The sequence below is a fragment of the Ascaphus truei genome, chromosome 16 (genome assembly GCF_040206685.1).
Source record: "Ascaphus truei isolate aAscTru1 chromosome 16, aAscTru1.hap1, whole genome shotgun sequence".
NCBI lineage: Eukaryota > Metazoa > Chordata > Amphibia > Anura > Ascaphidae > Ascaphus > Ascaphus truei.
In genome coordinates, this window is record NC_134498.1 from 21,362,809 (window position 1) to 21,389,121 (window position 26,313).

General features: G+C 45.0%; 1 protein-coding gene across 4 annotated transcripts in view; it reads left to right on the forward strand.

The window, feature by feature from the left end:
- The window catches only part of XPNPEP2 (X-prolyl aminopeptidase 2), a 65,889-nt gene that overhangs the window by 7,152 nt on the left and 32,424 nt on the right, over window positions 1-26,313 (forward strand). For all 4 annotated transcript variants that reach the window (XR_012788358.1, XM_075572827.1, XM_075572826.1 and 1 more), the window contains 10 exons: window positions 3,140-3,213; window positions 4,924-4,991; window positions 6,186-6,296; window positions 7,544-7,607; window positions 9,815-9,919; window positions 16,854-16,940; window positions 17,774-17,920; window positions 19,314-19,415; window positions 23,029-23,110; window positions 24,154-24,349. Coding sequence is in view for 3 of the 4 variants with exons in the window: in XM_075572827.1 (XP_075428942.1) it covers window positions 3,165-3,213; window positions 4,924-4,991; window positions 6,186-6,296; window positions 7,544-7,607; window positions 9,815-9,919; window positions 16,854-16,940; window positions 17,774-17,920; window positions 19,314-19,415; window positions 23,029-23,110; window positions 24,154-24,349 (1,011 nt within the window). In the remaining variant the exon portion in view is untranslated. The remainder of the gene's footprint in view (window positions 1-3,139; window positions 3,214-4,923; window positions 4,992-6,185; window positions 6,297-7,543; window positions 7,608-9,814; window positions 9,920-16,853; window positions 16,941-17,773; window positions 17,921-19,313; window positions 19,416-23,028; window positions 23,111-24,153; window positions 24,350-26,313) is intronic.

Consider the following 26,313-nt stretch of genomic DNA (forward strand, 5'->3'; position numbering starts at 1 on the left):
TACATGTTTCTTAGGGTAAAAGAAAGGCTTACAAATAGGGTGACCAGGTCGGGACAGTCCCGTTTTTTAATGGCTGTCCCGGTTTTTTAGTCTTTGTCCCGGCTGCCCCGCATTCTGTAACATTTCCTGTTTTTTTGTGGCTGTCCCGCTTTTGACCATCAAAGCAGGAGGGGGGGGGGGGAGGCAGCAGAGAGCAGACAATGCAGGGAGGAGAGCGAGGGGCGGGTCTGAGCTGCGGAGCCCCAGCAGTGAGAACTTCCGGTGTTTGCTGCCAGGGCTCAAGATGGCTTCCCCCACCCATGCAGGTATGGTCCAGAATGGGAGACACAGACACAGAGAGAGGCACAGGCACAGCATTGGGAGAGACACAGAGAGAGGCACAGGCACAGCATGGGGAGAGGCACAGGCACAGCATGGGGAGAGACAGAGAGAGGCACAAGCACAGCATGGGGAGAGACAGAGAGAGAGGCACAGGCACAGCATGGGGAGAGGCACAAGCACAGCATGGGGAGAGGCACAGGCACAGTATGGGGAGAGGCACAAGCACAGCATGGGGAGAGACAGAGAGAGAGGCACAGGCACAGCATGGGGAGAGGCACAGGCACAGTATGGGGAGAGGCACAAGCACAGCATGGGGAGAGACAGAGAGAGAGGCACAGGCACAGCATGGGGGAGGCAGAGAGAGAGAGGCACAGGCACAGCATGGGGAGAGGCAGAGAGAGAGAGGCACAGGCACAGCATGGGGAGAGGCAGAGAGAGAGGCACAGGCACAGCATGGAGAGAGGCACAGGCACAGCATGGGGAGAGACAGGCACAGCATGGGGAGAGACAGAGAGAGAGGCACAGGCACAGGATGGGGAGAGGCACAGGCACAGCATGGGGAGGCACAGGCACAGCATGGAGAGAGAGAGAGAGAGGCACAGGCACAGCATGGGGAGAGAGAGAGGCACAGCATGGGGAGAGACAGAGAGAGGCACAGGCACAGCATGGGGAGAGGCACAGGCACAGCATGGGGAGAGACAGAGAGGCACAAGCATAGCATGGAGAGAGACACAGAGAGAGGCACAGGCACAGCATGGGGAGAGGCACAGCATGGGGAGAGGCACAGGCACAGCATGGGGAGAGGCACAGGCACAGCATGGGGAGAGACACAGGCACAGCATGGGGAGAGGCACAGGCACAGCATGGGGAGAGGCACAGGCACAGCATGGGGAGAGAGAGGCACAGCATGGGGAGAGGCACAGGAACAGCATGGGGAGAGGCACAGCATGGGGAGGGACAGAGAGAGGCACAGGCACAGCATGGGGAGAGACAGGCACAGCATGGGGAGAGGCACAGAGAGAGGCACAGGTACAGGTACAGCGTGGGGAGAGGGGCACAGCATGGGGAGAGGCACAGCATGGGGAGAGGCACAGGTACAGCGTGGGGAGAGGGGCACAGCATGGGGAGAGGCACAGAGAGAGGCACAGCATGGGGAGAGGCACAGAGAGAGGCACAGGCACAGCATGGGGAGAGACACAGAGAGAGGCACAGGTACAGTGTGGGGAGAGGGGCACAGCGTGGGGAGAGGGGCACAGAGTGGGGGGGGAGAGAGATGGGGGAGAGAGAGAGACACAGAATAGGGGGAGACAGAGACACAAAGAATGGGAGGAGAGAGAGACACACAAACAATGGGGGGAGAGAGAGACACACAAACAATGGGGGGAGAGAGAGACACACAAACAATGGGGGGAGAGAGACAGAGAATGGGGGGAGAGAGACAGAGAATGGGGGGAGAGAGACAGAATGGGGGAGAGAGACAGAGAATGGGGGAGAGACACAGAAAATGGGGGAGAGAGACAGAGAATGGGGGAGAGAGACAGAATGGTGGGGAGAGAGAGAGAGAGACAGAGAATGGGGGGGGGAGAGACAAAGAATGGGGCAGAGAGAGACACACAGAATGGGGGGAGAGAGAGACAAAGAATGGGGAGAGAGAGAGACAGAATGGGATGGGGGAGAGAGAGAGAGACAGACAGAGAATGGGGGGGAGAGAGAGACGAGAATAGGGGGTGGGGGAGAGAGACAGAAAATAGAGGAGACAGAGAATGGGGGGGGGAGAGAGAGAGAATGCGGGGGGGGAGAGCATGGAGAGTAGGAAGAGAGAATGGGGGAGGAGAGAGAGAATGGGGGGGGGGAGAGAGAGACGAGAATGGGGGGGGAGAGAGAGACGAGAATGGGGGTGGAGAGAGAGCCAGGGAATGGGGGGGGGAGAGAGACAGAGAATGGGGGGGGGAGAGACAGAAAATGGAGGAGAGACACAGAGAATGGGAGAGGGAGAGGGGAGGGGAGAGGAGGAGGGGGAGAGAAGGAGAAAATGGGAGGAGAGGGAGAGAATGAGAGGGAGAGAGAGAGAGAGAGAGAGAGGGAGAGAGAGAGAGAATATGGGGGAGGGAGAATGGGGGGGGAGAGAGAGAGAAGGGTGGAATGAGAATGTATTGGTGGGGGGAGGGAGAACGAGAATAGAGGGATATGGGAAGAGGGAGAGAGAAAGGGGTGTGTGTGTGAGAGAGGGGGGGACAGAGCGGGGCAGAGAGACATAAAGGAGAAGGGGCGCAGTTGGTGATATCATTTGTTTTATAAAAAATTTTTTTAATGTGTCCCGGTTTTTACTTTTGTAAATCTGGTCCCCCTACTTACAAATGCTTTCTTTCAATACAAATATTTGGGTGTTAGCAAATTATTCTAGGTTTTCTATTCACTGTTCAATGAGCATAGATTGGATTTGGATCAATATAATCGCATTATAGCGCAAACAGACCAAAATGTAACTTCATGGATCCAGATTCTATTTATGCAGCACAACAGTATCATTTTGGGACCTCAAGTTGTCCCCTTGAAATATACTCTTTGTAACATCTGGCACCGGGGAAGAAAATGCAACAAACCTTTCACCAGATCTCCCTCTGGGAAATGGAATAAATGAATGCTAAAATGAAAATATATGTTTATGTGAAACACCTTCCTGCTGGAGACGGGTTGTTAGAGGTCATTAAGCTGGGTGGTGCTGGCTGCGGAATGAGTGGGAGGGTTGGACTGAGATAGAGGGATGAGTTGATATCTAAAGCAGATACCGGAGTTACTTTTTGTCTCTCTGCTGCAGGCTTCTGACCAGATTTGGGGTTGACATGGCGATATTCCTCTGGACCTTTGGCACATGGATCTTCCTGCACTATGGTATGTTCAGTTTGTCATGCGGGCTGAAAGAAGTCTGCTCTTCAGCCAACAGTGGGCAATCTATGGAGAAAGGACCTTATTTAACCCTTTGAGAGCCACAATCCCTCCACCACATTGGGCTCACCTGACCACTCCTCGCGTCACTGACGATGGGAATGGAAGAGGAGAAGTCCTCTCCGGCCAGCTAGATCGCGCTCCGCGATCTCCTCTAGAAAACGGTCCGGAAAAGCCCTTAATGCAACTACATCATCCCAGTGGCCCCCGGCAGTGCCAAACCCCATGAGGTGGAGACAAAGTTATTGAGTCACTCAAAGGGTTAATATTTTCTGTGAAGCTGATTATCAAAGTCAGGGTAGCTCTGTGCTTCCTTGATGTTAATGGAGCGCAGAGCTTCCATGACATGGATAAGTGTCTTCATAGCATATTGAATTAAAGGGTTGTGCCCAACGACCATGTGGAAAACCTGTTTTTTCAATATGTTCTTTTCTTTCTTTGTTTATTTTGAAATCAAACATTCATGGTGCCACAGTTTGTGCTGTATTCCTTTTTTTAATGTGAGTGTAGTATTTTGGTTTGTTCTTTGTGGTATTTAAGGATTGCTCCAGGATCCGTTAAAGAGGGAATCCAAGCGTTTTTTTTGTTTTACATTCGTTGTAATTTTTTTTTTTTAACACCGAATTGAAGCAGGGGGTCTCCGGAGCTGAACCCCTGAATTTTAGCTCTGGGGCTCCCTGCTACTAGAGATACAGACCTTAGTAGTGGGTGCTACTAAGCCCCTCCAGCTGGGTTCACATTATGGCCGCTTTTCAAAGCTCCCACATCCTGCGGTCCAATAGTAAACCGTGATGTCATCCGGTGCTGCTTCCTATTGGTCCATGTGACGTGGGAGCTTTAAAAAGACGAGAGATACTGACGTCCCCTTTTGGAGGTAAGTATCTCGGGAAGCAGTGGGTCCCCACAGCTGATATTAATAGGGTTCAGCTCCGGAGACCACCTGCTTCAATCATGTGTAAAAAAATAAGCACTTGACTTGCTCCTTTAAAGGACCAGTTCCCCGCACATTTATTTTAAAGTATTTCTTCACAATACTGCATTGTAGTTTTTTTTCTGCTCGCTGTTTTTTGTTTTTTTTTCCCTTCAAACTGTGTAATTTACTCCTCAAGCAATTAGCCCCAAACTTTCATTTAGTATGGCTGACCATTACGCTGAATCCACGGGTTGTATCCAATGGGGGATTTTGATGAATCCTCGTGGATTAAAACAGCCGAAATCCGTTTGCGGATTTTACACTGCGAAACGAATTTTGGGGGGGACAATGCGAGAAAATCTGGGAAGCGGATTTGGGCGGGTTCGTCATCTACTCATGGATCCTCTTTCACATTTAATTTAGGTATAAGTCCCTGTTACAACGACTTAGTGATCTTACTATTAGTGATGGGTCAATTTTGGGGGGCAGATTCAGATCCGCAGCGGAACGGCCGGTTCCTTTGGTCTGCGGATTTCAGCGGATCAATGTCAAAAAGGGCGATTCGCGTTTTGCAGATTTTTTTTCTTTATCTGGGAAATGGATTAAGGCGGATTCACCCATCTTTACTTACTACCTATACATGGGCTGATATGCAGTAGGATAGCCACACCAGCACAGCATCATAATCTGATAAACCAGTTTTAAATGGATTCCACTTAACTATTAACACCCTCTGATTACAGGATACACGGCCGGATTTCCCAAGGAGCCCCGAGACATGACTGTGCGGAACTGTACCATTAACCCACCGGTGAGACCCTATTGCATAGATACAATAAACAAAGACACCCAAATGCACATCCAATAGGATAAATTATTTAGTACATTAGTATATGTTTTTTCTTTATTTGTTCTTCTCATTAGTACGGGTCATTTAGTGCAATTGTTTCGCCAAAACATTTCAAGCCTGCAACCATGTCAAGGTGACCCTATCAGCAAGGTGACCCTATCAGGAAGGTGACCCTATCAGCAAGGTGACCCTATCAGCAAGGTGACCCTATCAGCAAGGTGACCCTATCAGCAAGGTGACCCTATCAGCAAGGTGACCCTATCAGCAAGGTAGACCCTATCGTGCTAGTCCTCCTGAATAGATATGCATATTCGAGACAAGTCATCTTCTTGACGGCATTCCATTGAATATTGATCTGGAAGACATTTTTATATGAACTTAATTTCTCCACGGGGGTCCCCAAATCCTATTTACCCTGGAAAAGGAATTCTACAAAAATAAACCACGTACAGTATTTCAAATGGTAGAGTTTGTTGTTATATTGGTTATGGAGTTATTCATCTTGAGCAAACAAAGAAGAACAGAACCCATAGTCTGCACCATATCTAAACGCCACAAATCAGAAAGAGGTGTGTTAAAGCATGTAAGATTAAGGTTTGTGTGTGTACAAATTAGTGATTTATCTATTCCTGCTATGCTTCAGTAAGAGAAAAAAAAACAAAAGAAAATGGATAGTTCCATTTTGGACTTAATGATTTGTAAATGCATGTGGAGTTTTCCGCTCCTTGCTGTGAATGCTGGCTATGTGTTTTTTTACTTATTTTAGTGTAAGAGATCCGTTCTTTCCCTATTCCAACGCTGTTTTTATATTTGAAATCCAATGCTTCCTTTAGGACATATAAGGGTGAAATATTAAGTGTCTGGGTGGTTAAAATGGAGCTCTCCTTGGAGCCCAGTCTGAAATTGCCATGACAATCTCAGATGCTGCAAATGAGGAAAATTATTATTTTTAACAGACACCGGTGTTTTTGTTATTATTTTTAGAGCAGGACACGTTTAAGGGGGCAAGATACATATACTGTATAGGCATCAGGGAGGGTGTTGCTGCTTTTGAATGAATACACCAATCACGTAATATTGTTGTTGTCCCAGAATGGTTTTGTTTTAGGGGTCTCTCTTTTATAAGTATTCTTATGTATTCTTCTGTGCCATCAGTATATTCCATCCACTGCAAAAATTACCACCCAACTACTGAACAGTATTCGACAGCAGATGACAGATTACAACATCAGCGCATACATTATTCCTGCTACAGATGCACATTTGGTAAGAGTTTTATTCAAACTGTTGGCCGCATGTTGTTGATGTGTATTCCAGTTGCTGTTCTCGTGTGCTTCTTCAGAGTAACGAGCAAGACGTTAAACAGTAAGAATTTAAACAGTCGCGAAAATATCTAAGGAGAGATTTCTCAGATATAGCCAACGTTGGTGGTGACGCAGGATATCATTCCCAGGGCCACCGTTACTACCATTAACTTGAATGGCTGTTAATACCAGATTGGGGTATGATAACCCACATTGCGACTTAGTGCCACTCTCAATTCACCAGTCCTGAGCTTGTGTGTCAAGTGACAAATTTCATGCATTTGCCGCTAACGCAGATAGGAGCAAAAGAAAATGTTTCCACCTCCTAATGGTGGAAATTGATATAATCTCAATACAGTTCTTATCTTCTCCTGCAGAGAAAGGATTTGGAGGTTTTTAGGAGAAGAATTCATCTTCTTAAAATAGAAAATCAGACAATGAAACTTGAGCCTGACTTTAAAAAACACATGTGTATATCACAGGCACATAAAAGGAAACATGGATTTATAACAACATTTCCAACGCTCCTGATAAAAAAAAAAATAGATGGCAAATGGCTGAAGTGATTGAACTGGGACTAAATGTAAAGCTTTTTGTATGTATGCAAGTCTTTATTTATATAACGCCATTAGAGTACATAGCGCTTCACCGTAGTAATACACGTGACAATCATATAAATAACAAATAATACAAATAACAGATCATGGGAATAAGGGCTTCAGACATAAAAGTAAACTTTCAGAAGAGGAGTCCCTGCTCCGAGGAGCTTACAATCAATTGGTGGGGAGAACGTACAAAGACAGTAGGAGGGCATTCAGGTAAGTGCGTCTGCAGAGGGCCAAGCTTTATGTATGGTGTATAGTATTAGCCACGGGGCTACTCATATGCTTTTTTAAGCAGGTGGGTCTTAAGGTGGGTCTTAAAGGTGGATAGAGAGGGTGCTAGGCGGGTATTGATGGGAAGGGCATTCCAGAGGTGCGGGGCAGTCAGTGAGAAAGGTTTAAGGCGGGAGAGGGCTTTAGATACAAAGTGGGTAGAGAGAAGACATCCTTGAGCAGAACGCAAAAGTTCAAATAGAAGGCTGAATTTCAGTGTTCCCATTCAATGAAAAATAAAATAGCATTTTTCATGGCAGTTTGACAGATCTGATAATGACAGTGTATTTGATCTCAGCTGCTCTCTTAATCTATTATCGTTCTGTATAATCAGGGTGAATACATTGCCGAACGGGAAAAAAGGAGAGTATGGTTGACTGGCTTCACAGGATCCTCAGGTACAAAATCCTTCTAATGAATAAATACAATGGCTACATAACAATTCTCTCCATTCCAATAACTTTTGATTCATTCGGCAGGCTATTGATATTTGAGGTTTAATGTTCTTTTGAATCCCAGATAACTTTCTTGGTATTGGCTTCTGAGGTTTAGGACAACATATTATCTTACAAATAGAGATTGGCGAATTATCCGCCAAAGTTTGAATTAGCTGAAAAAACAGCATTTGTTGGCATATGCAGATATTCGGGAATTCGGCCAAAAAAATTAACTTCAAAGAACTACTGGAGGAACCACGGAGATTGTAGAATCTAACGTAAGATTTGAGCACATTTACAGATATATATTCATACAGGGAACTCTGGTCTTATTAAAAAAAATGGCATCAGCTTGGAACAAATTGAACCTTTGATGGTAGACTGATAAACCGTATCACTATAAAATAAAGGGTATTATTTTCCCTGGTGTTTATACAAAGTGCAATTGTATGACAACCAAGGACCCAAACTCCATCAATGATTTACAGAGCAGCTGCGTGATCAGTGCTTTTAGGGTTATATTTGTATGTAAAGGTTTGATTTTGCGTATCACAAAGGCAATCATGTTGTCTATAAAGATAATAGTATAGATAAACAGTTTGTATTTAACTAAAGTGATAAGAATTATTTTGGCCTTGCTTGTATAAGTACTGTAGGACATTTAAAGAGAAGTCTATGATTAGTTTATTCTCTTTCGGATCATCTATTGCTGGATTTTGTGCATGTCTGAAGCCAATAATGTTTTTCCAGTTTCACCTTGAGATTAACAGGATGGTTTCCAGAAGTACAGCCTGTTCGTAAGTGTTAGATAATAATAAAAAAACATTAAATTACGATCTACGCACTGATACCAGGTAATCTGGCTCATACATTCAATCTGAGCAATTATACTGCTTAGCATTTCAGTTGCTTGTCATTGTGTCTCATCTTCCCTGTGCTTTTCAAAATGAGGTCTTCGGGATCCGTGACAACTGTCTTAACAATGTTATGTGAAAACGTCACTAATGTACCTTACTTTTGGTTCTTAGTTCTGTACAGTAACTGTTTATTTATTTTTTTACCATTAAACAGAAATGATCTTGTAGCTCCCAATTTCATTTATATGTATATATCACGCCCCTGACTAGTTAACTGCTGTCTTCATTTTGGCCAACCACGTTCCAATAGTGGGAATTGTGTGTAGCACCCTGTGGGAGTCTACTCAGTTAAGGATTAAATAGGAAGGTACTATAAGAGATAATTTCCTGCAGTAACCCTCTGCTACAATGTTGCAGAGTAGTCAGGCAAGGGCTTGTTGACTTCTAGAAAGTGCGGGAATAGTCGCATGTCTAAGTGACTTAGCATCTAGGCTATTCTGCCCAGTGATAGGGAAAGGGAGTAGGTTATACATAAGAAGAACAGAAAAAGTGACAGAGGTCACAGCAGTCCCTTATTAATTGCATTCTAGCAGAATGATGGGATACCTAACTCATTGGAAGGAAACACATAAAATGTAATGTGTATATATGATAACCCCTAAAACGTGTCACGTTCAAGACACATCAAATTAGCTAATCCTAACAGATATGTGCCTTCCTAAATATATCAGGAAACGAGTCAATAGTACCACTCATCAATAATTAACAGACCTATTGAAGATCTATGGCACACAAAGGCGTTAACCTCCAAAAAGATATAGGTATCCTCAGTAAGAAGTAAGTAGCAACATACAATTAAGTACCATGAAGTCCGTGGATCGCAGTTCACTGTGCCTTCAATCAGAAGAGACGCTAGGGTGATGTGATGTCCGCGCGCTAGGACTGGTTTGGTGTTTGTCGGCGATTCTCCACTTCCGGGTTGTGTCTCAGCGCGGAGGCTCGAACATTTCTGGTTCATCATCATCAGGGAACCCCTAACGAAGAACGGAAATGTTCTAAACGCTTAGCGGACATAGCACAGCTGATCTTTGATCACTCTCTGCCACAGTGTCTGACGGAGCCTTTCTGGAGACATGCCTGTCTCCTACATGCTGAGCCTCCCACTGAGATACAACTCGGAGGTGCAGAATCACTAGTGTATGTTACATACGTTTCCATAAATCCAGATAAGCAATCGGGGACTCGTATAAAGTGAATAGTTGATTCTTGTATCTCTCTAACATAAATAACAAATGAATGGTTTGTTTCTAGGGACGGCTGTGGTGACACTGACTCGAGCAGCTGTGTGGACAGATAGTCGATACTGGATTCAAGCAGAGCGAGAAATGGACTGCAATTGGGAGTTGCAAAAGACACGTTAGTGGACCACTTGTTATACAACTAGAGATACCTTTTAGAGTTTGACAAAGATGTAAAAATGTAGATAGGCATTTCTACTAAATCAGCCCATGTGCAGGTGAATATAAGAAGGATTCTGCCACAAACACTTTGCTGACATTACAAATCTGTTTGCAAGGACATCCAGTTCTCAGATATCAACGTGGATCCCAAATAGTATGCACTCCTCCAAACTCTGTATGATAATTTGCCAGATACCAATGTGGCAGCCGTCATTGCTCACAATGGCTCGTAATAGCGGGCAGATACAACACCGTTCCAGCAGGAACAGACGTCAATGTGTTTTAATTAGGTGTGTGCAAAAGAGGGACGGGGTTAATGCATTATTGCACCCGCAAACCCACTAACGCTGCTACACCTGTACATTAACAGTTTCCTTGGTAGCTCCAAATGTGTATTACATTAACATTTTTCCCACAGGAAATCATTTTCCCAAATTCATGATTTATACAAAAAATATTCACATTGATTAATTGGTTACAGTACAGAAAAAAAGTATTTTTTTTATCTCTAGTGCTCCCTACAATCGCTATCAGCTGTTTAATTCAGCAGGCAAAAGCTCCAGAAAATCCATGCAATATACAGTGAATCGGAAGCTAAAAGTGACCTGGTTACTGAGTGCTCAGTTGCATGTCACTAGCCAGAATCCTTTTCTGCAGCCAAACCACTGTATGAAGTAATGATGTCAATTAATCAGGTTTGAGGTTCTGTGCAAAGTACAGTATGCAAACACTCTCATTTTATATAATATCTTTACCTTATAATACAATAAAGCTCATTCTTAAAAAAATATATTAGTTAAAAAAATAAAAAAGCACTGCTGACTTCCAAAGCCGTTTATTCTTCCTGAATGTTTTTTTTACCAACCCATATGAGTTGAAATTGGCAAATACAGTAATATGTTTTCACACAATCCTCAAGCTCAGTTCTCATACAATAGTACCAAATTAGCTACCCCAAATCTTCACCATTTTTTCCAGTAAAGGATTTAACATAGTAATCGAAGTAATCTGTCATTTATAATAATGTCCTGTCACTTTAATACCGCTTGTATTAAACTGGTAAGCTAAAGATTTTCCAACACCAGGTCACTATAAGCTTTCAAACCCCACTAGTGTTCAGAAGTTTGTTTGATATAGATGTAGAGTTGGCGCGGATTGTATCCACGTTCAATGAGTTTCATTCCAAAAATAGCCAAACTGAACAACTGCTTGGCCTTGCTTTTTCTAGAATTGCCTTTATGGATCATATCAGATATTTTCTTTCAAAAAAACATAGATGTATTTGCTGCAAAATTAAAGAGAAAGAGGTCTCGTGTGTGTGTGGGGGGGGGGGGGGGAAGGTTTACTGGCTATGCATCTTAACCCAGGCTGTGCTCAAAGCTGAGAAATGCAGCAAGCATAAGCTTATAGGGGACGATGTTAAATGATTTTGAAGCAAACGGTGGCACTGTGTGCTCATTTGCATGTAATTTCCCAGAATCCGTTGCTGCAGTGGAAGTGCTGGGTGATAATGGTGAAAGGCGGGGTTGCAGACCTGTCTAAGACATGCAAATGAGCATGCAGTAATATTTCCATTTGCTATATTTACAGTATATATAGACAGTGGTAGACAAATCACCCAAAAATCTGCTCGCCACCTAGTCCCGACCCCGCCCTAGTCCCGCTCCCAACCCTGCCCTAGTCCCGCCCCCAACCCCGCCCTAGTCCCGCTCCCAACCCTGCCCTAGTCCCGCCCCCGCCCTAGTCCCGCTCCCAACCCTGCCTAGTCCCGCCCCCAGGCCCGCTTTAAAAAAAATTAATTGAATAAATTCCTAGTAGAACAACATTCGTTTTTGACATAAGTTTTTTTATTGTATTACATTATACTACAATTAGTCCTGGTTACGTGGGTGTGTGCGCACGCATGCGTGTGTGTGTGTGTGTGCGTGCGTGCGTGCGTGTGTGTGCGTGTGTATGTAAATGTCGGATTTACAAAAAAAAGTCAGGTGTGAATGACTAGTTTCCTGCACCCTTTATCCAGTGTCTGGATGCCCCCGCTTCACAATATCTAAAGCAGCAATCCAAGCTGGGATCTTACCTGATCCGCAGTCCCTCTATGTCCAGGTACCTCATTCCCGCAATGTTATATGTTGGAGGGGAGGTGATCCCTACCTGTCTTCTGGGTTAGGGGGGATTCCGATGCCTCCCATCTGAAGCTTGAGAGTCAGATCTGGAAGAAAGCAGTATAGTTATTTCGGTGTAGGTATAGGGCAGTTAAGATATACAGGGTAAATAAGATATCCAGAAACAGAGAGGAGGGAGGGGAGACAGACAGAGAGAGGATGGAGGGGAGACAGAGAGACAGAGAGAGGAGGGAGGGGCGACAGAGAGAAGGGAGGGGAGACAGAGAGGATGGAGGGGAGACAGAGAGACAGAGGAGGGTGGGGAGACAGAGAGACAGAGGAGGGTGGGGAGACAGAGAGAGGAGGGAGGGGAGACAGAGAGGAGGGAGGGGAGACAGAGAGGAGGGAGGGGAGACAGAGAGGAGGGAGGGGAGACAGAGAGGAGGGAGGGGAGACTGAGAGAGGAGGGTGGGGAGACAGAGAGGAGGGAGGGGAGACAGAGAGAGGAGGGAGGGGAGACAGAGAGAGGAGGGAGGGGAGACAGAGAGAGGAGGGAGGGGAGACAGAGAGGAGGGAGGGGAGACAGAGAGGAGGGAGGGGAGACAGAGGGGCGGGAGAGGCCTGGGGTGGAAGCGGGGCCTGGGGGGGAACACTCCCGCTACCATCTCCCACCTTGCGGGTAGACACGGGAACCTGGAGGGAAGCAAGGACTGGGGGGGGGAGGGGGAACACCCCCGCGAACCATCACGCACCCCGCGGGCAGAAACGGGGACAGGGAGGGGAAGCGGGGACCGGGAGACGCAGTGGAATACTGTACTAACCTCTTCAAGCAGCAGGAAGAGGATGCGCCTGCGTGGCCTTAGCATGGATGGGGGAAAAAACTTGGCAGCCCGCCAAGTCCTGTCAGCCAATCAGGCTGCTGGATTTAAAAAAATTTTTTTTTAGCGCGAGCAGGGAAAATGAAAAAAAAAAACACGTGCGCTGCTTGGGCGGCCATAAGGAGCTCGCCACGAGGTCAAATCCACTCGCCCCGGGCGTGCGGGGGAATAGGTTTGTCGAACACTGTATATAGATATATCTATATATATCACTAGCTGAGAGCCCCGGCGTTGCCCGGGATGTTTGTGGTGTGGGTGTGGCATTTGGGTGAGGAGTGGTCAACGCGGCCCATGTGCGGTGGTAGTGCTGCTGTGGCTGTACTGATGGTGATTGTATCGGTGTGCTGATTTTGGAGGGTTTGGTGCTGATGTGGGGGTGCGGATGTGGGGGTGCGGATGTGGGTGTGCCGATGGGGGAGGTGCAAAGGTGCCGATGTGTGGGTGCTGATGGTGTTGATGGGGGCTGGGAATGGCGGGGAGCCGAGAATGCCAGTGTGCTGGGGGGGCATGGGATAGCGGTGTGCTGATGTGGTTTTGCTGGGGATAGTGTGTGTGTGTGTATACGTGTGTGTGTATACACACGTGTGTGTGTATACACGTGTGTGTGTATACATGTTTGTGTGTGTGTATACATGTTTGTGTGTATACATTGTATGTGTGTGTACGTGTGTGTGTGTATACGTGTGTGTATACGTGTGTGTATACACATGTGTGTGTATACACATGTGTGTATAGACGTGTATACACATGTGTGTGTAGACATTGTGTGTATGTATATATTGTGTGTGTGTGTATACATGTGTACGTGTGTGTATACACATGTGTGTATACACATGTGTATACACATGTGTGTATACATGTTTGTGTGTGTCTATACATGTTTGTGTGTATACATAGTATGTGTGTGTGTGTGTGTGTACATGTGTGTGTGTGTACATTTGTGTGTGTGTACATTTGTGTGTGTATACATTTGTGTGTGTGTATACATGTTTGTGTGTGTGTATACATGTTTGTGTGTGTGTATACGTGTGTGTATACATGTGTGTGTATACACGTGTGTGTGTGTGTATACATGTGTGTGTGTATACAGTATGTGTACATGTGCGTGTGTGTATGTCTCCATGTGTGTGTATACACATGTGTATACATGTTTGTGTGTATACATAGTATGTGTGTGTGTGTGTATACATGTGTGTGTGTACATTTGTGTGTATACATGTTTGTGTGTGTATACACGTGTGTATGTGTGTGTGTGTGTGTGTGTGTGTGTATACATGTGTGTGTGTATACATGTGTGTGTGTATACATTATGTGTATGTATACATGTGTGTGTGTGTGTACGTGTGTGTGTGTGTACATGTGCGTGTGTGTATGTCTCCATGTGTGTGTGTATGTCTCCATGTGTGTGTGTACGTGTACATGTGTGTGAGTATACGTGTACATGTGTGTGTGTGTACGTGTCTACGTGTACATGTGTGTGTGTGTGTCTACGTGTACATGTGTGTGTGTCTACGTGCGTGTGTATACGTGTGTGTGTGTCTACGTGTGTGTGTACGTGTGTGTGTGTATACGTGTGTGTGCGTATACGTGTGTATGTGTGTCTACGTGTGTGTGTGTGTCTACGTGTGTGTGCGTATACGTGTGTGTGTGTGTCTACGTCTGTGTGTGTGTCTACGTGTGTGTGTACACGTGTGTCTACGTGTGTGTTTGTACGTGTGTGTTTGTACGTGTGTGTATGTCTACGTGTGTGTGTGTGTGTGTGTGTGTGTGTGTATACGTGTGTGTACGTGTGTGTGTGTGTAAACGTGTGTGTCTGTGTGTATACGTGTGTGTCTGTGTGTATAGGTGTGTGTGTGTGTGTATAGGTGTGTGTGTGTGTGTGTATAGGTGTGTGTCTGTGTGTATAGGTGTGTCTGTGTGTCTACGTGTGTCTGTGTGTCTACGTGTTTCTTTGTGTCTACGTGTGTCTGTGTGTCTACGTGTGCCTGTGTGTATACGTGTGTGTGTGTATACGTGTGTCTGTATAGGTGTGTGTGTGTGTGTGTGCGTGTGTGTCTGTCTACGTGTGTGTGTGTGTGTCTGTCTACATGTGTGTGTGTGTCTACATGTGTGTGTCTGTGGACGTGTGTGTGTGCCTACATGTGTGTGTGTGTGTGTGTGTGTGTGCCTACATGTGTGTGTGTGCGCCTACATGTGTGTGTGTGTGTGTGGTCTCTGTGTGTGTGTGTCTCTGTGTATGTGTATGTATATATATATATATATATATATATATATATATATATATATATATATATATATATATAGTGTGTGTGTGTGTGTGTATGGAGGGTTGAGGCTGGCAATGAAGGAATGGGGGGGTGTGGGGGGAGAGCTGCTTACCTTGCAGTCGGCAGCATGTTCCTCGAGGTGAGGCCTCCTGCAGGGCGGGAGCCCCCCCGGCAGGGCGGGAGCCCCCCCACTGCCCTCCGGCTCGAGGTGAGGCCTCCTGCAGGGCGGGAGCCCCCCCGCTGCCTCCGGCTCGAGGTGAGGCCTCCTGCAGGGCGGGAGCCCCCCCGCTGCCCTCTGGCTCGAGGTGAGGCCTCCTGCAGGGCGGGAGCCCCCCCGCTGGCCTCCGGCTCGAGGTGAGGCCTCCTGCAGGGCGGGAGCCCCCCCCGCAGCCCCCCGGCTCGAGGTGAGGCCTCCTGCAGGGCGGGAGCCCCCCCCGCTGCCTCCGGCTCGAGGTGAGGCCTCCTGCAGGGCGGGAGCCCCCCCGCTGCCCACCGGCTCGAGGTGAAGCCTCCTGCAGGGCGGGAGCCCCCCCGCTCGAGGTGAGGCCTCCTGCAGGGCGGGAGCCCCCCCGCTGCCCTCCGGCTCGAGGTGAGGCGGCGGTGCCGAGGAGCGTTGCAGGCGGCGCCGGGTAGGCTGGTCTTTGCTGTGAGGGGGGTGGGAGAGGTGAGCCGGTGCCGAGGAGCGTGCGGCGAGGCCCGTGGGTATGCTGCCTCACCCATCCGGCCGCTCCCACGTGGATGTGAGGCGGGAGGCAGCGTGTTGTGGCCGCTCCCCCGCGTGTGTCCCGGGCGCTCGCTCCGCTCCCCCGCTGACTGTAGCGGCGCCGGGGTGTGAGCTTGGGGGGGGGGGGGGGTGAGCTTGGGGGGGGGGGTAAGCTTGGGGGGGGGTGAGGTGTGTGTGAGCTTGGGGGGGTGGGAATGTGTGTGTGTGTGTGTGTTTTTTTTTTTTTTTTTTTTGTGGACCTTTGGCCCGTCACTCCGCCTCAGGGGCGGGCCAAGGGGGTGGTGTGAGTGTGTGAGGCCAATGAGAGGTGTGCGGGGGCGGGCGGCCCAAGGGACCAATGAGATTGCCGCTAGGGACACCGGACATCCAGGCAGGCAAACATACAGTGCTTTCACTAATATACTATAGTATAAGATATAAGATATAAGATTAACTCCAGCCGTTGTCGATCCACTGCTGGATGAAGGCCTCCCCCATGATCTTTTAGCACCCACTGCCTTCTTCCTGAATGCTGTGACGGCCAAAGACAATCCAACCTCCAGGGAATGAGGGCCGTTGCTTTTTGGTGCATTCCATATTTGAGGGTTGAGGTCTTACTTGACATGCCAGCCTCATTTGCATGTTTGCACGTACCTTTCCCACTTTACTGTAGCTGGGTATATAAGTGGCACTATACATCTTCTTGAACACCTGGTGCTACCTTTCTCCACTATGAGGCAGTGAGTAAGGATAGGAGGGAAATATATATATATATATATATATATATATATATATATATATATATATATATATATATACTATATACTATATACTATATACATATATACACACACATACACATACATACACATCTATGAAAATGTATGTTATAGAGGAAACATTCCCAAGAAATTCATTGTGATTAATTCTTTCTCTACAGTGTCAGGGAGTGCGATTGTAGAGTGGATTCTGGAAGAGTTAAACACAGGAGATGTAATCGGCTTTGATCCCTTCCTCTTCTCAATTGGTACGTTTCATTTTGACTCAACATATGACAAGATACTCTAGCGTTTGCCATTACTTTTGCCCTAAAAAAATATTTATGATCATTATTTATGGTTTTTGCTTGGTGATTTATTTCTTGCAACAGCATGGATAATTACAATAGAATTTGTTCTGTCTTATACACATTCTGGCTTACAGTATGCTGGGAAACACTAAGGTGTGATACAGGTTATCCTACTGTGATCCTGTGTTAACGTCCATTATTTGAATGCTAGTTAAGGCAGGATAACTGTGCGATAACCTACATTGTGTCACAGCATGCCTCCTTAGTTACATGTCATTTAATGACAGGTAGCAGTCATTAAACTCAGTGGAGTTGTAATATATTAAGAGTTTCAGCAAGGTACATGAAGGAAGCATATTTTAGACAATAAAGTGCTTGAGCAAGAGGTCATAGGCTGAAACTGGAGAGTGGCAGGCTCAGGGGAATGGTGAGAAAAGTACTTCTACATAAAAAGAGTGGGGGGCTAGTGGAATAGTCTCCCAACCTGGGAGCTAGAGGCTGATACAGTAAAGGAGTCACAAAATGCTTGTGATAGATATAAGCGTCTCCTGAACATGAAAGAAAGCCAATGATCAACAGGCAGGAAATGGGCATACTAAGTGGGCAAGTGGTTTTAACAACAATCAAATTCTATGGTTTCTGCGTTTCTATTTCATAGAATCCGATCCATAATATATTAGGGAATAGACCTAAAGTACAACAAAGGTTTCTTAACAGCTTGCTATATATTTATTCATTTATATGTATATACAGTATATATCATAATTTTTTTTATTTCATTTTTTTTACAGATGACTGGGAGATGTATTCCAAATTATTGCAAGATTCTGGGAGGATTTTGCATTCCATACCTAACAACCTGGTAGACTTGGTATGGGGTAATCAGCGCCCCGCTCTGCCTGACACTGACATTTATTCACTAAGCAATGAATTCATCGGTAATGTATGTCTTGTCTGTGTCCACAATCAAACTTTGAAGCTTAAGTAATTATGAGATGAAGAAAAAAACAATCCTGTGCTGAAAATGGAAGATGAAGGCCTTTCTGCTCTCGTCATTCCTATGTTATGGGTGTATGTAACAGTTACAAACAAGATTAAAATGTGAGACTGTTGAAGTCTTGAGGAACTCAGCTCTGCTCCAAAAAACTGCATGAAAACATACCTTTCTCTGCATTGATAATTTCTTTAGACAGGTAGTAAAAAATAAAAAGTTAAAAAACGAGTGAACTTATTAACAGGGCAAAGTTATTCCTAAAAATGTGATGATGTTGGAGAGACAAATTACACAGTTATCTACAACTTATCAGAAAGCATTCTTCCTAACACTGGATATAAAACCATTAAAGAGGAAAGAGAGCTGCAATAAATAGGAGGTGGGTTTTTAAACTGCTGGTAGCATGTGGATGTAGCTATTTGTAGTGCTATGGTGATATACGTTGGCTGGAGAGGTTTGCCTGACAAGTTCTAGCGCAGCAACAGAGTCCAGTTATGGTAGCTGAAGAAAGTTGTGGTCGTACCAGGTAGTCACAAGGTTGAGGTCCAAAGGGCAAAGAAGGTACATGGTCAGAAAGCAAGCGGAAGTCAAATGTCTAGGAGGTCACAGGAAAACAGGAACAGCGCAAGAACCAAACAGGACAAGTAATATGGGAGATGGAAACAAGATTCAGAGGTAACTTTAGTACACAGTAGAGATGGGCAAATTGTTTTAGCGAATTTGGATCCGCAGCAGATCGGCTGGTTCCTTTGGTCCACGAATTTCAGCGAATCAATGTCAAAAAAGACGATTTGCAGGTTTTTTATTATTACCAATTCACTGCGCGGATTCCGCAAGCCTTGGCGGATTCTTAAGGCGGATTGCTGAATCCGCAGAGTGAATTCTACAAATCTATCCACGGGTTGTATCCAATGGCTTTTTGTTTATGAATCCGCACGAATTAAAAACTGTCCAAATACGTTTTGCGAATTTTACACCGCAGAACGGATTTTGGGGGGAACATCGGCGAAAAATCTGGGAAACGGATTTCGGCAGATACACCCATCTCTACTAAGCAGGACAGCTGTCACTGAGAACCGAAATCCTGGGTTCAATTCCCAGAGTCCTTACAATAAGACTTGGTATAATCATTTAGCTTACACCTTAAATGTATTTTGCATTATGTAATAAACATATTATTTTACTGTTCACCATCACTGTTCCTATTTACTTGTTTTCATTTGCATTGTGTGTACTGTTCGAGTCACCAATGTTTTAATGTAATTGATCCAGGCTGATGGCATACAGTCTGGTCCCTTCCTTAACCTCTTTACCCTACCTCTCTCCTTACAATTCAGGCAGCACCTGGCAGGAGAAAGTGTCTGATATCCGTAGCCAGATGAATAAACATTCCCAAAAACCAACTGCTGTGCTACTATCTGCTCTGGAAGAAACCGCATGTAAGTAGCAATACATTTATTGAAACACAGTATTACAGCTTCATGACACATGCAGAGAAGACATTCAACATGCTCTGTACAGGCAGTCCTCGGTTATCCGACACAATGCGTTACTCAAAATGGCGTTGTAAAGCGAAACGTTGTAAAGCGAAACACGTTTTCCCATAGGAACACTGTTTAAATGAAAGGTTCCGTTCCTGAAGGCATTTTTAACACTAAAATACACCAAATATTTTATGCCGGCAATAAGATATGCAGCACACACATAAATTATATACTGTATATACTGTATTATATATATAATATAACATAATAAATAATATATTATATAGTATAATATAATATTATATAGTATAATATTATATATATATACGCTCTTACGACGCTTTGCAACGTTGTTTATGTGAATGTGTATATATATATACACACATACACAACGTTGCAAAGCATCTTAAGAGCGTTGGATAAGCCATTTTGGCGTTGTAAAAATGAATATAGGTATGCATTGCATAGCGTTGGATAAGCCATTCGTTGTAAAGTGAAGCGTTGTAAAACGAGGACTGTCTGTACTTCTAGGAATGAACCTTGGTAAGTCACTAAATTACAATAAAGGACAGCTAGAAAATAAGTGAAGGGAAATAAAAATATCTAGGGATGAAAATAAGCCTTATAAAGAGTATTTAAAGAGGCAACAAGCGGCACTTTGAATAAATCGGCAGTTTTTTTTGTTTAATTTTTTTATTCTCCCATGATCGATCAGTAAAAATCCTGCTTCCCCGGGTTCACTAAATGGCTGCCTTTCAGTTTCAATCAATTCTTCATTGAGTGCACCTCAGCAGCTACAATCTATTCTTATATTACAAAGATAACATTATCTATTGGTACAGTTGGTAGCTCAAACTGCTGGAAACATTAGCAACACATTATCACAAACAGGAAAGTGTTGCAAAGATCTTGCACTGCTGGGGAAGTGTGTTTAACCCTGCTATAGAAATCATAGGGTGCTCAGTATAAGAAAATTCATAAAAAAAATGGCATTAACAGTTGAATATTTGTTTTTAGTAAAACACCACATGTAGGATATTGCATGGATTGCACCTTAAAAAATGTTATTCACTAGGTTCATCCTCACAGTGTAAATATGAAATCCTCTTATTTCTATACTAAATCCAAGTTACACAGTGCCGTGCATTGGTAAATATAGTGCCTGGGTATAAAGATTGATCTTTAATTTTGGTATTTTCAGTCAAACTTTCCCCACTGTCCTGAAATATCTGCTGTTGACATATTGTATCTTTGTCGGCTTCATCAAACGGACTTACTTTCCTGTGTTCAGTCTCATTAATCCAATTTGTTGTGGGGGAAATAGCTTGAGGAAGTAGAACATCCCTGTATAAATCTATGCTCTGTGGTTATTCTGTGGCATATTTTACATACAGTATGAAATGAAATGTTTTGCAAGACATGATTAATAATAGAGATATGCAAACTTCTCGTCTAACTTTGCTAACCTGTCAACATTTTTTGTTTTTGTTAAACTTCGAAAATATAACTATTTCGCAAATTAAAATCTCCACCGTGGATGGGAGAAGAAGAGAAAGACCTATTTAGTAGGTGGCCCATTAACTTCTACACCTCCCCAAACCCTTCTCTATACAACACTTGGAGAGTTATCTGAGACCTGGCAAATATGCTCATTTAAAGCATTTGAATATACTTTGCATATTCAAATTCACTTATGTCCCCTGTATCTCAGGAGGATGTGTTCATAGGTACCTCTCCACTTGTTGGTTTGGGAGGTATACGTCCATGATTACTCTCCTCCCTCTTTTCTAGAAAAACCCATATGTCTGGGTATTTTCTATTTTTGCGAAATTCAAAAACGTTGTTCAAGATTTTGCTTCCACTTGTGAATTTCAGCCCTAGTTTTTTCTGTGAAAAAGTTGTATTGAATTTTTGGGGTGAATTATTGAATATTTGAGTGAAACAGGCAAAGTTAATTTGGACAAGTAAGCACATCTCTAATCAGTAACCCTCTGCGCAAACACTTTATCTGAACTCAGTAGACACATGCTTATCTTACACGTGTCATAAACAATATAAGATAAATACCATAGTGTTCTTGCGGCAGTATGATGAGTTTTAAAATTCAAGTAGTGATCCAGCTTCTTACGATAAATATGAAACTGTAGTGGTATTTTTGTAGGGGAAAAGGTGTCTGGACTCTAAGCAAACATTATTCATCTGAACTAAATAAATAATGCATTTTTATATCAAGAAATGTGGTGGCAAATAGAGACGGGTGAAAGTGTCAAAAATCCATTTTGCAGAATTTCCCGAGCATTCCATTCAAAATCCGTTCCGCGGTGTGAAATCAGTCCATGGATTGTTCCAATTTCAATTCATGCCGATTATTAAAAAACCGCCATTTGATACAATCTGCAGATTCCGCAATTCTTAAAATCCACCAGCGGATTGTGCAATCCGCGGATTGGTTTGTCAATGATATTTAAAAATTCCGGAAAAGGCGGATCGCCCCTTTTGTTCGAGATTGATCCGCGGACCAAAGGAACAGTCCGATTCCTGGCAGATGCAAATCCGCCCCCAAAATTCACCCATCTCTAGCACAACATTTATCCACCCCTATGAATTAGTTTTGCAGCCTCATTCCTAATAACTCATAATCAATCACTATATGGATTTTGTTATTGATTAGGTACATGTGAAACGTTTGCACAGCTGAACAAATGCTGTCAAATTTACCAATTTAAAATTTTCACATGGAACATTTAGCAAGAAAAAACATTCATTTTGCCCCAGTAAATTTGTAAGAGGTTTTACAATTGTGAAAAAATTCAGGAAAAGAAGTAGGGGGAAATGTACATTTGGATCAGATCGCACATGTGTATTGTTGACCCCTATTAATAAGTGCAAGAACATTGGGGATCCATAGTTCTCCCGAGTGAGTTCCCCAAAAAGATGGCTCTGAGGAAAAAATAAAGAAAATAAGGGAATCGTCTCAGTATCAGGGATTGGACTTCGGCTCGAGTGGCTCCCAGTGGCAGGAACAGCAGTGAGCGTGGTAGGGGTCTCAAGCAGAGGTCAGAGGCAGGCGGCAGATAGCGTAGTCAGGTAACAAGCAGAGGTCAGAGGCAGGCGGCAGGTAGCGTAGTCAGGTAACAAGCAGAGGTCAGAGGCCGGCGGCAGATAGCGTAGTCAGGTAACAAGCAGAGTTCGGCAACGAGGAGACTGGAACAGGACAATAGCAAAAGCTAGCACAGCAGTAAACACAGGAAGCTTGCAGGAGCTAAGGAACCAGTATAAACAGGCAAGGGAGGAACAGGAAAGGGAGGTTTATATATGCAGACTGAGAGGTGGAGCACAGGTGCAATGGTGTCAGGTTTCAAGGTCTGGAATGTTCCTTAGTTTAGCAGCAGCAATCCCGGTGGACAAGTATAGGCACTGCAGGCTAGAACAAGACATTGAGAGAGCCGCAGCAATCCCGGTGGCCAAGCATGGGTACAGCAGGCTAGAATATGACACTCAGAAAGTTATAATATGAAACCAACAGAAACACAATTATTACAATTTACTGACACTTTATATCTCTTAGGGCTTTTCAATCTTCGTGGACAGGACATTCCTTATAACCCTTTCTTCTACTCTTACACCTTGCTGACTGTGGACTCCATCAGGTATGTTGTGTCTCCATGATGTCCCTTTGGAAGCCCAAAGGCATACATAGCTACTATGGGCTCTAGCACTCGACATGTTCCCTGTTGTAGTAGCTACTTCAATCAATAAATTCATTTACTAATTGCTTCTTTTTGTAGGACTCCTCTTTTCTTCCAACATCGGTGACAAAGAGATCACGGGATTGGTAGTGCTGGAGGGGCTGTAGCACTCTATTACCACGGGCCCTCTGGCACTCAAAGGGTTAAAGCTTTAGGTACCAGAGGGGCTCTGCAATGCATAGCGGGTCCCTCTGACAGCAAAAGGGTTAGGCTTGGACCCCACTGGCTGCAACAGCGCTCGCTATGGTAGCGGCGCTGCGGGGACAAGAGCCGCCTCTCAATGGGGCCGGGCCCGCTGCGAGGGGGGGGCGCCGCGTTGCACGGCTAATTTTTTTTCCAGACCCGAAAATTGAGATGGGCGACGGAGCGCCAGGCCACGCCTCCCGACGGTTCAGCTAATGAGGGCGAACCTGCCGGGTGATGTCATGGCCGTGCCCCCGTCACTCCTCCGCCACGCCCTCCCCGTCTTTCCCCTGCACCTCACTGCAGACCTGGGAATTCGGCTGCACGCACTGCCAGCCTCGCAGGCGTGCGTGCAGCGCAGGCAGCGGGGCCGTAGCCTTAGAGTTTGAAGCGCAGGTCCCAAGTTGTGCATTCGATGCCATAAAGAGTAAAAAAATTATTTTGTTTTTACATAAAAAGAATAGCCATATTGCAGCAATAATGGTAGCGAGACCTGATCTTTGCTTCAGTGTTTTGTCTATTTGTCTGTAGTTCAATGCATACCAGACCATATAACTCATTATTAAAAAAATATATAAGAACTTGCAGATGGAATTTGTGGGAGCCTAAGCCTATAAGACTTGGTAGCGATCCTTGGATCAAAACGTACTGTACATATGCAGAGCAGAAAAGATGACAGAGTTCAAAGTTCAAATTAATATGGCTGTATACCTACTTGAAGACGATGTATGCATCTTGTGTAACTCATGTCTCCAATGTAGGTTGTTTGTTAATGTGAGCCGAATAACCCCTGAGGTTCGTGGGTATCTGAACACAAACTGCCCAGAGTCAACATGTGTCCAGATTCTGGAATACCATCAGGTCCGGGACAATGTGATAAACTATGTGACGGGAAGCGTGAAAATCTGGATTGGGACAAAATACACCAATTATGGAATATATGACGTGATACCGAAGGTAAAAATAATATGGACTTTTGTATTGTTTTGAAGTGAAACTTCTTTGGTGGCACTGGCATCCAGAAAAATCTGCTAGGGAAAAAACTCAAAACTGGAACACAAATAATAACGGAAATGAATGACTGCGCATGCGCAAAATTGTCCTGCACAAGTAACCAATGCTGCCTTCACATGCGTACCAGTAATATTGAGATGTATAAAAAAAAGGGGATGGTGCTCAAGTGCTAGGTCTCTGTTATAAATTCCTTATTCCAATGCATAATCAAGGAAGAAAACCATTTGTGGGGTCTATGAATAATAATCTAATGAGTCCAGTGATACCAAAGCACGTAGTGAGGGCAAAACACTCCCTGAAGGTAGAGGATGGAATATGAAATACCCTCCCCTTTCCTCATTGGGATAGCCTGTTCAATAAAGCAATAGGTTTAACTCGCGTATCTTCACCCCACCTGTATCTTCAGGCGTGCAGCCGTACCAGGGTCCAGAGATATTCAAAAAAGAGTAGTGTATTCAGCGCACAGCAACAGAGAGCCAGGTCATAGGAAAATGAAAACTTTATTTGAGCTGGATACAACAATTTTTTGGGTACCAGTAAAATTACCTGTCGGCAGTCTGCCCATGCGCACATGGGTCCGTTCCTCATTTATGAGCGCATGCGCAGAACAGTGCGCATGCATAGATGGCTCCATTCATCATTCATGGCCGCATGCATATACACTCTGCACAATGGTCAGTTCCTTCTTCAAGGATGCCTACGCAACACTCAGCGCATGCGTGGAAGACTCCGCTCGTCAGTCATGGCAGCATGCACAGCTATGGCCATTTACTGTTCTGAATGCATACACATCTGTGCATGCGCAGATTAATCCATTCCAAATAAATGAACACTTGCACATAACGTGGCGCATGCGTAGATTACTCCATTCAACATTTTTGTGTGCTTGCGCATCCAAGGTCTTTCACCGTACTATATGCATACGCAGATGGCTACGTCTATCATTACTTCCCACATGCGCAGACTCGTCCATTTGAAGCATTTTCTCTATGGGCAGCTACACCTCATTACGTCATATCACTACACATCTCAATGTAACTCCTCCACAACTCTGTAAAGCCATGGTTCCAGTCTGCACTGTGCATGTGTTTGTAACGATCGTGCTCACCACAAAATGGTACCGGACCGTGGGGCTGAGGTGGGGATGTATAAACACCGACCTTAGGCCACAAAGTCAGGTCCTGAGTGTGGATTCCATGGTCAGACATAGCCAGGTCAGGATTGGAGAAAACAGGGTTAACGTTATCCAGGCAGAGGTCAAGGCAGGCGGCACAGGAGCGGTGGTTGAGGAAACAAGCTGAGGTCATCAACGGGCAATCTTGGGTGAAGCACTTCAGTGGAGACACTTCAGCGAAGGTGCTGCAGCGCGTTGGGGAAAAGGCCAGGATTCACAGGGACAAGAAGCTTAGGCATAGCAGGCCAAACAGAGAGTCTGTAACAAGCACAGTTACTTGCAACAGAGATTGCAAAGTCTATGTCCAGCAACTTCCTGAGGGCGGGGCAGGAACTAAATAGCACAGGAGGCCAATCAGGCCAGAGCTGCACAGGAGGCAGCAAGAGGCAGGTGATTGCAGAAGCAGGGAATAGTTTGTTTGGAACCTGCAAAGCTCCGGATGGTTGAGCACCAGCCAAACCCAGGAGTGGATTCCTGACAATGTTGAAACCGCGACCTTCGGTTTCACCTATGAAGGAAGACTTTTGACTGAACGTGCGTTGAGGGGCGTGGCTAAAATAAGCAGCGCTATGATTGGCTGCTAGTTCCTGTGGTCTGATTGGCTAGGGAAAGCTGCAATATGATTGGTCCTCCCGGACACACATGACGCTTCGCTAGGGCTAAACACAATTCTCTTGCCTGCTTGTAAATCTGTCGTGCATCGCAGGGGGAATTTGCGCGCCAAAGTATGTAT